This window comes from Brachypodium distachyon, chromosome 2, assembly GCF_000005505.3.
Source record: "Brachypodium distachyon strain Bd21 chromosome 2, Brachypodium_distachyon_v3.0, whole genome shotgun sequence".
Lineage (NCBI taxonomy): Eukaryota > Viridiplantae > Streptophyta > Magnoliopsida > Poales > Poaceae > Brachypodium > Brachypodium distachyon.
Window position 1 is genome coordinate 3,600,905 of NC_016132.3, and position 14,376 is coordinate 3,615,280.

Genomic DNA, 14,376 nt, shown 5'->3' on the forward strand with positions numbered 1-14,376 from the left:
ATGTTCAACCTTTGCAAGCCCACAGGATACGAAAAGCAAGCTACAAAGTTCCAAGCAGCTATCAATACAATGTAAACTGATACGTCCTCTACAACAAAAAAGTTTTAGTGTTCCAAGTTACACCAGCAAGAAACAGAACATGATGATAACAAATACTTGCACGGTGATAAATCCTCAAATGTACAAAGTACAAACCCACAGATCAAATTAACTGAATCATTGACAAGTGAGTGCCGATACAGAAAGAAGCATTCTGGTTTATTCCCAAGGCTGTACTATACAATATTGCTAGCATAATTTCACTCATTCATCAACATTTATTGTGGCGGGATTCCTTAAAGGTCACTTCAACAGCTCCTAAAACATCACGTCCAAATTAAAAGAAAGAGAATTCAGAATCAAGCACATGGTAACGTGGTATATGAAAAAAAAAACAGATGCCTATCGAGAGAAGTGATTTTTCTGCAGCGAAAAGGAAATGATGATATCTGCTGCATGATATGCATGTACTGACGTTAGAGAGAAACAAAATAAAATGCATCATCACAATGGCTTTCACAAGGTAGATGCATAAAGATGATAAAGTTGAACTGTGCAAGCTTAGGTCCACTTTGCTTGGAGAGTACGAACATGAGAGCTATCAATGCATCATCACACCGACTATCAAGACAATAAACTGGTGTAACTGAACTGTGCAAGGTCAGGGCTATTTTGATAGAAGAGTATAACATGAGAGCTAATGGCAACTGAAATAAAATGCATCATCACAGTGGCTATTACTCCCTCTGTCCCATATTAATATGGGACAGGGAGAGTACAAATTAGATGCATATGGACAATAAAGCTGAAGCGTAACTGAACTGTGCCGCTCGAAAAGTACAAACCTGAGAGCTGGCAACAGAAACAAAGTAAAATGCATAGATGCATAAAGATTATACAGCTGGTGTGCCAGGTCAAGGCTATGTTGCTTGAAGAGCAGAACATATGAGAGCCATGGTTTACAAAGCGTCCAGGCGCTTTAAGGCGTTGGGGGGGCACCTCAACGCCTAGGCGCTCAAAGCGCGAAGCGAGGCGACGCCTTAGTCAATTTTTGCAAAGCGCTAGGGGAACTAATATGGCAGACATCAGTAGACAGAAAACCTGATTCATATCTTGAATTCCCACGATTTATACCACTGGCGGGGGAGGAGGAGGATCTGGCGGGCAGCAGCCTGGCGACGGACTGGCGGAGGAGGATGGGATCTGGTCGGCGGGAGCTCTTCTCTCTCTTTTCCCATGAATTATACCACTGGTGTGTTCCCCTCTCTCTCCCCCAACTCGTTTTCCCTCCAATTTCTCTTCCTCTCCGACCAATTTCAGTTTCTCCCACCGATTTCTGAGTTCTGGGCCTTCTGGCTCTGTTTCCCGCTGAGGGAGAGGCCAGCGGGGGATCTGGCGGGCTGTGGGCAGCTTCCTGACGGCGGAGGTGGATGGGCGGGAGCTCCTGGTGTTCCCCTCTCTCCCCCTACTCCAATTTCACTTCCTCTCCCGCCTATGCCTGCCAATTTTGGTTTCTCCCGCCCGATCTCTGTTTCCCGCTCGAGAGCGTCCAGAATGGATCGAAGAGGCGATTTCAGCGCCTAGGCGACGCCCCAGGACGCCTACGCGACGTCTCAGGACGCCTTAGTCAGAAATCTAAGGCGAGAACGACGCCTTGACGTCACCGGGCGCTTCGACGCCTAAGCGTCGACTAGGCGACGCTTAGGCGACGCTTTGAAAACCATGATGAGAGCTAATGGCAACAGAAACAAAATGCATCATCACAATGGCTATTATGCGTATAGAAAATAAAGCTGAAGTTTAACTGAACTGTGCATGGCACATTTTTCCTTAAAAGAGAAAAATCTAAACAGGCAGGTATGTAACATTTTTATTTCCTTACAAGAACGGCGAAATTAAAACATTAAGAAAGCTAACTCAACAAGGCAGACTAACTGTATTGCCAATTCTGGACTTGCTGCCCACCTTCCTTGCTACACGCCTCCTGGGACACGTAATCGCACACATGACAAAGAAAGACATGGAATGACCCTATTGCAAAATTTGGTATGGTTGGTTCTTACAAAATAATTCCCAATGACCTCCTAGTCGACTTAAGTTTCGTACCTCTGAAACTGGCTAAAAAGTTCTTAGGTAATTCTTGATCCTTTCAACCTATGGAATTGGCTAAAAAGTTCTTTCTCAGGTAATTCTTGATCCTTTCAAGTTGCTCGGTCCTGTTAAACCGACAACAACAACACAGTGACAGAAAATAGTTTCAAGGAAACGAAGTAAGCAAAAGAGGTTACCAACCATTAAAGGAATGGGCTATGTCCTAAAAAAGGCTGAACTAGGTGTTTGGCATGCAGCTGCTAGCCTGTAATTCTTCTCAAACCCAAAAAGGGTGCAAGGTGGTGCATCATTAAAAACCACTACTACATAGAAACTAGAAGTGAGAGTACCGTTTCTTACCACAAAAGGAACATCCTTGACATAGCAAAAGCATTACATCATGACTCGAGTAAAAAAAAGGAACAAATTGGCTCCTTTTCACATTATTCTCAACAAAGAGAGTGCAAAAGAGCTGCATGAAAGCCTAAGTTTTCTATAAGATAAAATCTGTACAATTTTGCAAGCTCAAGGCAAGAAACTTACGGATGTTAAAGTGGTGCACTGAACAGTAATAAAACATAGGAAAGTACTTTACCTTGGAGTTGCTGAGTGACATATTAAAAAGAGGAGCAGTAAATAGAGAGTTAGAACTTAAGTCCACCTATCCTAATTCAACAACAATCTTAGATCCAGCAAGGAATGCTTAGCAATAACCAAACCTATATAAGAAATAATTGAGTTAGTGCACATAACTCAACTTTGAAGAAGGCGGATAATATAAAACCTACCTGATCATGCCTATGTCCAATAACCTAAACCATTGTGTTGTTGTGTGTATGATGGGGGAGTATCAGGTGAAAACTCCCATCTAGTGCAAATCTGAAAACTCTCATCCAGAGCCGTTGGATTCGGAATGGACGTCTAGATGTGATGCGGAGGCAGCTATGGTACTTGATGTTTTTTTGTGAAAAAAAAAACCCATCGTGCCCTCTTCCTCTACCTCCGTCCAAACTTGAATCTGACCCTATGGTGATGCGCCCCGCGGGCTGCTGCTGCTGTCGATCGGCGAAACTGCTGTTCTCACCCGATGCCTGAACCCTCAGCCGGTGAACCAATGAAAATTTCTAGGCCCTGAAATGGATTCGGTCCTACGGGACCTATGGATGGAGATTTCTAAGCTGTGAATTAACTTTACGAATTCATCACTGCTAGGCCCCTAACCACTGCAGCCAAGAACAGTCAATGGCAGAAATCAAATTATGCTCTGCTAACTTGTGATTGCTTCTCCATGCCAACGAAAGTGAGCAGAACCAAGAAGTAAATCTACAAACTCTCATCCGTGTACAATAAATAAATGAAAGCTCACAAGTACCCACGCCCAAAATTGACTCCAGGCAAGCACACTTTCGACATGAATGAATCAAAATATACGGACAATGAAATCATCCAATTACGCCATGTTCTGTTCGGCATAAGAGAATTCTAGTGCGTGGTCAGGAGATGGGGAATAAATTTCTCGGAGTCACCAGCCGGTCCATCAAATCCACACCAAATTGGGCTAAGGGATCGAGGAATCGCAGAAGACAGACTTTTTAGGCAATCAAGCGTCACATAGGGCAGAGGGCCCGGCTGTTGCCGACGGCCACGGCGGCGGCCTGTTCTCAGTTGGAGGCAGGAGAAGGGTACGCGGGCATGAAGTAGCGCAGCTGCCTCCGCTTCACATCTGAAGCGTCCTTTCGCAATCCAACGGCTTTGGACGAGAGTTTTCAGATTTGCACGAGACGGTAGTTTTCACCTGATATTTCCCCGTGCATGATACTCAACCTCTCATAAACTCAACTCATAGGCATGTGAACTGTATATATTTTGTTTCTGCTAGTTTACTTGCACACTAACATATTGAGCCATACATACCATTCATGTATCAAAAGTTCTTTTTAGGGTACATTTAAGACAAGTATGCCTATCACGTATCCCATGGGCTTCCTGAATACACAATATGGGTACGTGATATGCCGATATGGCATTTGCAAAAAACAAGGGACAGTGTATAGAAAAAATATGACAGTGAAAAATGGTATCGACTCAATGAAAATTGTATTCCTTGTGTCCAACCACCCTAAAATTGAATATTAAGATATAAGGGCACAATCGCCCTAATATTTCTTCCCTAATTATTTCCACTAAACATACCGCTATTTTTACTATCTTCCAAATAAATGTCCATAACCAGATTTAGTCCAAGAGGAAAAGGAAAGGGTGTGCGGGGAGCTGGCTGGGCCCATATAGGCTGATTCTTGCGGCATACACGCAAAGGAGGCCTAGGGTTGCGCTCGTGCTTGGCCGCCGCTGCCGCCCATGGAGCGAGTTCAGCACCGCCAGGCCGTCGCCTCCACGAGAGCAATTCCATGGTATCCCCTTCCACCAAAATGGTTGTCATCCCCCTATGTCGGCGGCTTGGCGTGTTACTCCGGCATTCCTTGTGTGCCGCACCAACGCCGGTGGCTGTGAGTCACCGAGCCACTCCTTCCGCCGAGGCAAGCAACCCCTTCCTTGTGGCTTTCCGGGGAGGAGTACCATCGTCGCCCCATGGTGCGCGCATCATCTGAGGGACCAAGGAGACAATGTCAAGGGTTCACCAAGGGCTGCATCGAGGTTTCACAGGTTCGATCTGAGATGGATAGGGTTTGCTAGGGTTTGTAGTTTATGGATCTAATCGCTAGTGGTGGGGTTCCATTCATGGTTTTTTAGATCAGTTCAAGGGGGTTTGGATCTGATAATACTGGAACTATTAACGAATGATGGTGGGGTATCAGGAAACTTTATTTTGAAAATGAAAATTCCCCCAACTCCTCCATGGATGTATCCCCATGTGCTGGACATGCATATGGCAGTTTGGCAGAGTAGAGAGTACTGAGGTAAAATAGCATATTTCCATGGATAGTTACTGTCATGTAGAACCAGAAGCCAGAAGTTAGTACATGACACAATTACACAAAGGGCAGGCCCTAGATTTCTTAGAATAATGCAATGGCTACAGAATGATATATGTTTCATAGTTGGGCCATACAAATATTTTTTATTTGTGCACTATTGATTTTCTAGCTTCACAGCCAATTGCCCATAAACAATGGAAAAAGGAGAGAGTAGTGTACTAATAAAAACGTAGCTGACATTTCCCTAGTTCTCTTTTTGCAGTGGTACTCTTGCAATTATATTAGTGTTAACCAGTAGACAGTAGATGGAAAGGAAATCTATTTCAGAGGCAACCAGTGACAATAAAGTGAAATCTAATCCATAAATTGTGAAAAGGGTCAGAAAACATATATATTTAATGGCCTCTGCCTAGAGAGAAAACAGAGACATATGCAATGGTCATTACTCATATTCCGAATTCTCTGATTCTGGAAGATTCGCAGACACTAGCTTTGCCAAACTAACAAATTTCTTTACTTGTGAGATATTATTAAAATAAGGCATGTTATCACCATGAAGTTAGTTAGAAATTCCAAACATATGCAAATCCACAGTTATTTTCTCCAGACATTACAAATAGAAGCTTGACACTGTAATACATCAATTCCATATAATCCATATGTTTTGCGATTACACAATACTACTAGTTACAAAAAAAGAGATGACACTGGTACTTTAGTCCATTCCTATAGGTTAGTCTCTAAGAAGATTAACACAAGGTCCACAAGTTGATCCACAAGGAGCACAAGTGCACAACAGAGCAAATATGACGGTACCTTCAGGCTACTACCGCTGCCCGGCCTTCCCAGACCACCTGAAGCACCCAATCCTGCGGCCTACCTGTTTCTGAAGCTCTTGCCTTGCCACATCCCAGGACGATGGACCTAGGACCGCGACGCACGATGGATGCTGGGGAAACAACGAGGTTAGTGGTGGGATTGGGGGTGCGGCGAGTTGGACGCGGCAGCTAGGGCCCAAGCGGGTGCGCCGGAGACGTTGAGCAGAAGCGCCGGCGACGCCGTCGTCTCAGGTGAGAGGTGGAGCAGCGGCGACCGATGAGAGGAAAACAAGAACAACAACCGCACGGAGACGCCTTTTTTATTTTTGCCAGGGCCAGGCTCTGTCCTAGTCTCATCCTGACCGTCCGATCACGATCTAACGGGGCGCGAAATCCAGTGACGTGGCCCGTCCGACCCGTCCATGACCTTTATTAGAGGGGCCGATTCGCAAAAATTTCCCCTGTCCCCAATGTCCCCTTCTTCTTCCTCCGGCCTCCTCCCCCTGCCTCCCTCTCCTCCGATTTCTCCCCAAATTCGCACTCCCTGTCCCACTCTTCCCAGCAATCCGTTGCGCCGGCGGTGACGGGGCACAAGGGGAAGGCTCTGAAGGCACTGGAGTGGCTCGGATCGATCTCCTCTATTTCTGGTATGGAACCCTAGTTTTTTCTTCGATGGGATTGTACCAAGAGCAAGTTTCTTGATCCTTGTTTTGCTGTGGCAGTGAACAATCGGGATCAAAAACACTCTTTTCTTTCCATTCAGTCAGTTGCCGATTTGTTTGCTGCCTTGTAGCCTGTTAATCTGATCCATATGTCCATGGTATGGTTAGGTTATTGTTCTTGGACGCGCAAGATCGATCTAGTACTCAGTGCCCTGGTGGAGGAGCTGCTTATCTTCAAGGAACAAAAAATTGGGGGTTCAACTGAACCCCCATGCCCCAGGTTAAGCCCACCCCTGCAGCCGAGTCAGTACTGGGTTTAGATGGAGAGGATACCTTGTCTGAGAGGGGGTCAGTTGGATCCAAACAGGGGCCAGGCTTGCCGGATGATGGTGGAGAAGAGACCTCTTCCAGCAGTTCGTCTGCAGGGAGTAAGAGGAAGCGTGATAGCTTGAGCTTTGATAGAGTGCAACTTGATGAGCCAGAGGTGACAAGATCCATTTCAAGTGATTCCACATGGAGTGTGGATAGTCACCCACCTTCAAAATCGAGAAAAAAGAACGGGCATTCAGAGCCTTCAGTTAGTTCAGGTGCATTCATCGGTCTGTCTCGTGGTGTCTTGAGAAAAAGGAACAAACACTCAGAGCCTTCAGTTAGTTCAGGTGCATTGATCAGCCGGCCTCGTGGTGTCTTGAGAAAAAGACACCCGGAGCCTTCAATTAGTAAAGGTGCACTGATCGGCCGGCCGCGTGGTGTCTTGAGGTTGAGGAAGCTTCCACATAATGTAACTATCGAGGGTGGGACTGGAGATTCTAATGTTCTTCAATCCAATGGCATTTCTAAGCCTCCTCATTTCGTGAGGAGGAAAAACAAGAGGATACCGCACACATTCAAGGAGAACAGAGATGCTGGTGATGACACTGTCAGTTGCTCGAAAACTGAGAATGGCATTTGTGGTCAGGAAAGTACTGAAGATGATCTCTCGGTTGAAACTCAGTCTCATCTTTCAGGTGAGCCATCTAAACCTGTTCATGTTGATGAGGAAAGCTTAGGGGATGATGATGTTAACTTGGAAGAAAATGCTGCTAGGATGCTCTGTTCTCTATCAGATATATGTGCTGACCCACCGAGGAAGAGAATGAATTCACCAGATAGATCAAATGCATATTTTCGGCATTCTAATCGTTCCAAGGGTCCATATAACAAAGTAAAGGATGCAGCACATCCTGCTAGGTTGCTACGGAAGCGTGATGATAAAGTGACATTCAGGAAGCGTCGTCCACGCCGGCATTTTTATGAAGTCAGCCCTCATGACATAGATCCGCTTGGCATTGTGAAAGAGAGGATTAGGGTGTTTTGGCCTCTTGATGAGACTTGGTACTTCGGGCTGGTCAAGGAATACAACCCTGTCACAAGGTTGCATCATGTCAAGTATGATGATAAGGACGAAGAGTGGATCAATATTAAAACTGAGAGAATCAAGCTCCTTCTTTTGCCAGGTGAAGGGCGCAAGATATCTAATCGTAATAAATCAAGGACAACATATAAGGTAAACTATGAAGGGGATAAGAAAGAAAACATGGATGGGAACAGTCCACAAAGTTCTGAGTCGGAGCCCATCATCTCATGGTTGGCTCGATCAGACCAAGCAAGATCTGCTACATCCAGTATCATCAACAAGCCAGATCACTTGCACTCGAATATTGTTCCTATGCTATCAAACTCACTCAATGCCGAGCAGGGAAAGTTGTGCTCTAATGATGCTATACCAGGTAGTGTACCTTCAAATGGGGGTATAGAAGTTCATAATGATGGGACTACATTTGAGGATAGGAGGTTTCGCTTTGTATATTCTAGGAAGCGATTTCCCAGGACAAGGAATGGTTTCCTCAACATATCGGAACATGTTTCGAATCCTAAAAGCAGAGAAAATTCTGCGGATTTTCTTGGTTCAGTTATTGGCAGGGAGGCTAGTACTGAAACTGATGCTTCAGTGAAATATGTCATGTTGTTATTGAGCCAGCCACTGAAATCTGTTTACAAATTAAGATCTGAAGCCTTTAGTGGTTGGGTTTCTCATTCTCTCTTTCACCCTCAGCATGGTTCATTGGTTGCCTTATGGCCTGCAGTATGTCTGGACATACTTCTAGTTGATGATGCATTAGGTTTGAAACACTTGCTCCTTGAGACTTGCTTAAGATCAGCAGTATCTCTTTTCTGTCTACTTGCCGGAAGCTTCAATCAGTATTCCGAGCAGAGTACTTTGAAGGAATCAAAAACGCCATGCACCTCGGTCAGATTTCAGATATCTGGTTTGCATGGTAGAAACCAAGTAGTGTTTGTGCTGTTCAGCTTCTTTGGGATAGGTAAGTCACAATGGAAGAACCTGCAATCAAAGCTTCGATATCATTCTTTGAAAAAGGAGCTATCTAAAGTTAACTGCACATATGCTAACATCAAGCACTTAACCAATGGAATGGACCGGAGAGTCTCAACTTCAACAAATCTCTTTTCGAAGGTACACAACTGACCATAACTCTGCAGATTCAATTGTCACATTATGTTGATTAATGCATATTTGCATGTCCAGGATTTTTTATTTGCATAACAAAATAACTTGCTATCTGTGGGTTTTTACTTATGGAGGATATGCTCATTAAAAATTATAACTATCAGTTAAGAAACAATTTGAGGTTGTAATCAGCTGTTCCCCCTAGTAACACGCAGCAAAGTTTATATGTGCATGATAAACTCGTCATGCTTGCAACACTGGAATTCTCTTTTATGAATAACTTGGCATTATTTATGTACTGCTGAAACAGTCGTGTTCTACAGGAATGAAATTTTTTATTCATCTAATGGGTCTTCTACTTAAAAACAAAAGATTGAATGTTGCCACAAATTTATTGTTAATATGGACCATTTGGTAGTTGAATCCTTACTTTTGGTAGACAATTTTAGTTAGGTAGTTCTGTCTATGCCTCACATGATTACCGTTATGTTTGTCATCTGCAATGAGAATAATGTACTCTCTACTCTGCATTATTTAATGAAGATGAGCAGTTTAACTACTGTTTACTTGTTGGCCTCTTCCTTTCCAGAAAAAATATTATTTAGTCATTGATTTTCTATTTGCGTAGTTTTTTTTGTCTTTTTACATAATTTAATGCATTAGTCAAAAGTAATTTCTGCTGAAAGTCCAGTCCTAGAGCAATTAGTAAAACACTTATTACTAACTGCCTTTTCTGTTTACAGTGTTTATCACTCGATGTCCGGGTCCCTCAGTTTCGTTCTGAATTGAGTTATCCAGATGTTGATCCTGTCATTTTTTGTCTTGATGGGCAGAGTGAATTTGCTAAAAAACATATGGATGTGGTAGATGTGGTAGCTGCACCTTTGCTACTGCTATGCCATCATCTAAAATTGCTCATCGAAAGCAATTTGACTTCCGATGGTTCGGCTCACCAGGCTGCTCCTGCTTCTGGAATTTCTTCTCTTAATGCCAATTCATCCACTGATTGGCCCCTGGATATGGGTACTGTTGGTTTCATAAGCCATTCTAATCATTCTAGCAGGAAGCAAGATATGGCTGAGTGCTCAGTAAGTTTGGATTGTAATGACAGCAACAATGGTGATATCAACGGGGCATGCAACAAGTTTCCAGATCAAAATGGGTCTTATGTACCTGACGACAAACCTTGTTCTTCCGATCTTAATGGTATTTGCTCTCCACAGAAGTCTAAACACCCTTCCATAGATATTCCTCGAGATAAGACATCTGATTCTCCGGATGAGATACTTGTCAAAGATGGCAAAGCTACAGAGCCTGTATCTAACTTGGTCCAGGAATTGAATGAACGTCCAATTGGCAGTGCTACACCAACTGCTCCAAGGACGTCCTACCATCGAAACCGATTTGCATCCTTATCACGGACTTTCGGAGATGGTCCAAAATTATGGCCAGAAGAAACTATTTCGACTGGCTTTGCTGGTGGTTCTAAGAAACCACGAAGCCATGTTTCATACTCAGTTTCTCCTAAAAGTGATGAACTTGGATTAAAACACAAAGGACATTTCCGCAAGACTCACAGCAGCATCAAGATAAATGGTGCAAAGAGGCTTCCTGATAATGCTAGAAGTGGGGAGAGCAGCCCGGAGTCGTTAGCTTGTGTTGCAAATGTCCTGGTTACAGTTGGTGATAGAGGATGGAGGGAATATGATACTCAGATCACAATTGACACCGATGGGCAGAGTGATTGTAGGATTTGTGTGAGGCTTGCTGAAGGAACCAAGTACGCTCACAAGGTTTGTCAAGTTTTGCAGCCTGGGGCTACAAATCGATATACACATGCTATGCTATGGAAAGGGGGCCCTGAATGGTACCTAGAGTTTCCTGACAGAAGTCAATGGTTGATTTTCAAACAAATGCATGACGAATGCTACAGTCATAACATCCGAGCTGCATGTGTTAAAAACATTCCAATCCCTGGTGTCCGCTTGGTTGATGGTCATGATGATAATGTGGTTGTATCCTTTGTGCGTCCTCAAGGTTATCTTTGCCATATAGGACCAGATGTTAAAATTGCTCTTGATGAATCCCGGGTGATATATGACATGGACAGTGATGATGAGGACTGGATTTCAAGATGGAAGAAGAATCAACAAAGTAAGATCAGCACTGTGTGTGAGTTGACAGATGATATGTTTGAGAGGGTCATGGACAAATTCGAGAAACTTGCACATACCCACAACTGCAATGAGCTCACCCTTGATCAGATGAAGGAACTAGACATGGATAATGTACCACTGGACATCATTGAATTGATACATGATTACTGGCATGACAAGAGGCAGACGAAGGGAATGCCACTCGTTCGACACTTTCAGGTGAAAATATGCATCTTTCATTTTGTTTTGTTAATTTTGTCTTGCTTTCTTGTACTTGTACACAAGCAAAATGTTTGCTTGGTCCTGTTGATGGTTTATGGAAAACAGAGATCTGGTAAGCATTTCAAAATTTGTTTATTATGTTCTATTATTCATCTTCCTTGGGATGAATCCATAGTCCTTAACTCCTTCATGGTCCTAGTTACCATCTTCAGTGAACTTTAGTTTCTTATGCTTGTGAAGTTTTACTTTTTACATTTATTTTTATAGCTAGGCAAATGGTGGATCAATTCTCTTAACATGTATTCGTAAATAGAAATGTTAGTTTTGTTTTTCCATTCGTAACTATTTTTTAGGGCTCTTTTATCTTGAATTTAAAGAAACATGAATTGTGCTGATGTTTCTAGGGAAATCTTGTTTGTCATGTTTGATGAATTATTCTTAACATGGTATGCCAATCGGCTCTTACATTTTCAAGCTATCATGTTCTTTGTCTTACCAAGTGGTCATCATCCAGCTAACAATGTCGAGTGCATGCTCCCTCTAATTTTACTTTCTTTCATTCTCAGTCTGCTTTGTGGAAGATTTATGAGCAGCAGCTACAGGAATGGGAATCAGCAGTGGACAGAATACAGGGTTCATCAAATGGGTACCAAGGAAAAAGGTTGCCCCCAAAACCTGCCCTGTTTGCCTTCTGCTTGAAACCTCGTGGACTTCAACTTCAAATACCATCCAAAGGACCGAAGCAGCGATCACATAAGAAACTTATGTACTCTGGGTGCCACAGCTTTTCAAGAGAACATGATGGCTTTTACCGACAAGGTACATCCTTGGTATTATGTTATGTAACCATTGGCTCATCTTTTTTTTATTATCTCCATTTGCTGATACATTTTCCTGTTTCTGTCAAAAGTGTCAGGCCGGAAATACAGTGAATATGTTGGGGATGGGAGGACATGTGAATCCTATGACGGTGGTTCTCTTCATTCACCAACAGGGCACTCTCCCAGGTTCTCTATGAGAACTGATTCCCCTCGTGCCTTCGATGCTGCAGAAAGAGGTTCTACTCCAAGATTCGTCAGGACTAACAGTGTGAAAAGGAATGCAAGTGTTGCATTCTCTGAGGATAACCAACAGTCCCCGTCTTTCCGCAACCAGAAAATAAAGCGAGGCGCACCTGATCATTGGAAGACAGCGATGCACGAGTACCAAAACTCAAAGCACCTGCTCCCAGGGCCAGTCCATGGCCAGCGCGTCAACGTCGAGGAGCTCAAGCTGCGTGACGCCACTAGTGCCGCGCAGCACGCTGCAACGATGGCCAGGCTCAAGAGGGAGAGGGCCCATTGCCTGATGCACAAGGCAGATCTGGCCGTCCACAGGGCCTCGGTAGCGGTTATGATCGCCGACGCGATCAGAGCGTCGTCGTCCAGCAGGGACCCGCCTGACGAAGAATGCTGACAGCTTTTCTTTTCTGGGCGTGAGCTGATGGCGGGTGGCATCTTTTTGTCGATAGGATCAAGGCGGTAGATATAGCATCTCGAGCCCCGGTTTCTATATTTGATCCTTTGTACATGTGTTCTTTTCTTCTTTTCTATCCTGTTCATCCTCTCTAGGGAAACCTCCCGGTTGACTGTTGGCAAGATGGTGATGATAGGGCGGCTGTCGTTGCATTGCAGTCCAGCGTGTCTGCAGGATTCTGCGTTGGTGGTTGTGAATTCTCAATTGTTGTAAGGTTGCTTCAGGGAAGACGGCGGCATATGCTTTTTCTGCAGTGACCCCAAAAAAATGAAAAATCAAGATGGTACAGGACTCCCCACCTGACAAAGTCAGCCTATGTTGTGTTGTTGTTTCATCCGTTTTTGTGAATACCGTCGGTTGGTATTGTCCCTGTTTGTTTTGCTTGAAGGATCGGTCGAGCTGTGCTGGAGTAATCTGCAGATGTGCCTTAATGTGTAGAAAATGATGGCTGATTAGACAGGATCTGAGAATATTGACTGTCTTGGGGTTCCATCCACTGTTTAGGTCAAGTGTCGATGGAAGTAAACTTCTTTGCTCGTGGAGTAAAATTCTTCTGGGCAACGAATAGGTAATGAGAAATGCATTGTCCAAAGGTCTCTCTTCGAATAGAAATTTTATCGAACTATCATTCGACTTATATTTGGCTTACGGAGTGAACGATGCCGTTGGATTTGAGATGATCTGTGACTGGAGGAGCGGAAGGAGAAGAGGTTAGGAGCAAGAAGAAAGAGGCGAGCAACACACGGCGTCTCCCCAGGCATGGATTAGAGCTTCATCCCCACCTCCTAGGCTTGTATGAGAGCTTCATAAGGGACAGTGACTCAGTGAGTGGGTATGTCTAGGAGGAGGCGACTTTGCACGGACGTTGCGCCAAAGACACCATCGCGTCCCGGAAATCTTAGTGCTTTCTTTTTCCAAAGATTTATTCAACCTACTTAGACGTTTCAGCGAAAATGAAGAAGCGATTCAAGTGAAGCAGTCAGCATGATTTTACAATTCCAAATATTTCAAAGGATCAACTCAATCCGGGACTTGTAGAAGGAGCCTTAGGGTTTATCCCAAAGTTTAGCAGGGAGCAAAACATAGCGAGCCATAATTTGGAGAATAATTTGGTGTATCCCGCTCCCTCTTATTCAGAGCGCTTGCAAAATTAAGGCCGAAGGAAAAATTCAGTTCTTCATGTGCCTGCTGCGGCAAAATAGATTGTGGACAGCGAACAGACTGGCCAAACGGGGATGGCCTCATAATCCTCGGTGCGTTCTCTGTGACCAGGTTCAGGAATGCGTCTCTCATATTATCATCAATTGCCCGTACGCGAAGGAGCTTTGGCACTTTCTCAGATCCCGATGGCCTTGGGTGGCGGCCTGAGCTGCTAGCTGCTGCTCCGTAAAAAAATAATTCCGAACCGGAGTCACTCGTTCCATTAAT

At 44.1% G+C, this 14,376-nt stretch overlaps 1 protein-coding gene and 1 long non-coding RNA gene across 3 annotated transcripts; one reads left to right on the plus strand and one right to left on the minus strand.

The window, feature by feature from the left end:
• Positions 1 to 37: 37 nt before the first annotated feature.
• On the minus strand, positions 38 to 6,224 carry LOC112270639. Its single transcript, XR_002962965.1, has 3 exons — positions 5,883 to 6,224; positions 1,141 to 4,735; positions 38 to 357 (listed from the first exon to the last, which is right to left on the minus strand). It is a non-coding gene; the product is annotated as an uncharacterized LOC112270639 (long non-coding RNA).
• Positions 6,225 to 6,364: 140 nt separating this feature from the next.
• LOC100825089 lies at positions 6,365 to 13,282 on the plus strand. 2 transcript variants are annotated; one of them, XM_014899275.2, is made up of 5 exons: positions 6,365 to 6,531; positions 6,715 to 9,061; positions 9,889 to 11,430; positions 12,000 to 12,252; positions 12,344 to 13,282. In XM_014899275.2, exons 2-5 carry the CDS (start codon positions 6,818 to 6,820, stop codon positions 12,886 to 12,888), a joined length of 4,584 nt encoding a protein of 1,527 aa, XP_014754761.1. In that variant the 5' UTR covers positions 6,365 to 6,531; positions 6,715 to 6,817; the 3' UTR covers positions 12,889 to 13,282. The 2 variants fall into 2 exon arrangements, with proteins under 2 accessions (XP_014754761.1, XP_014754760.1); XM_014899274.2 differs by having other exon boundaries at positions 6,366 to 6,531; positions 9,799 to 11,430.
• Positions 13,283 to 14,376: the final 1,094 nt, after the last annotated feature.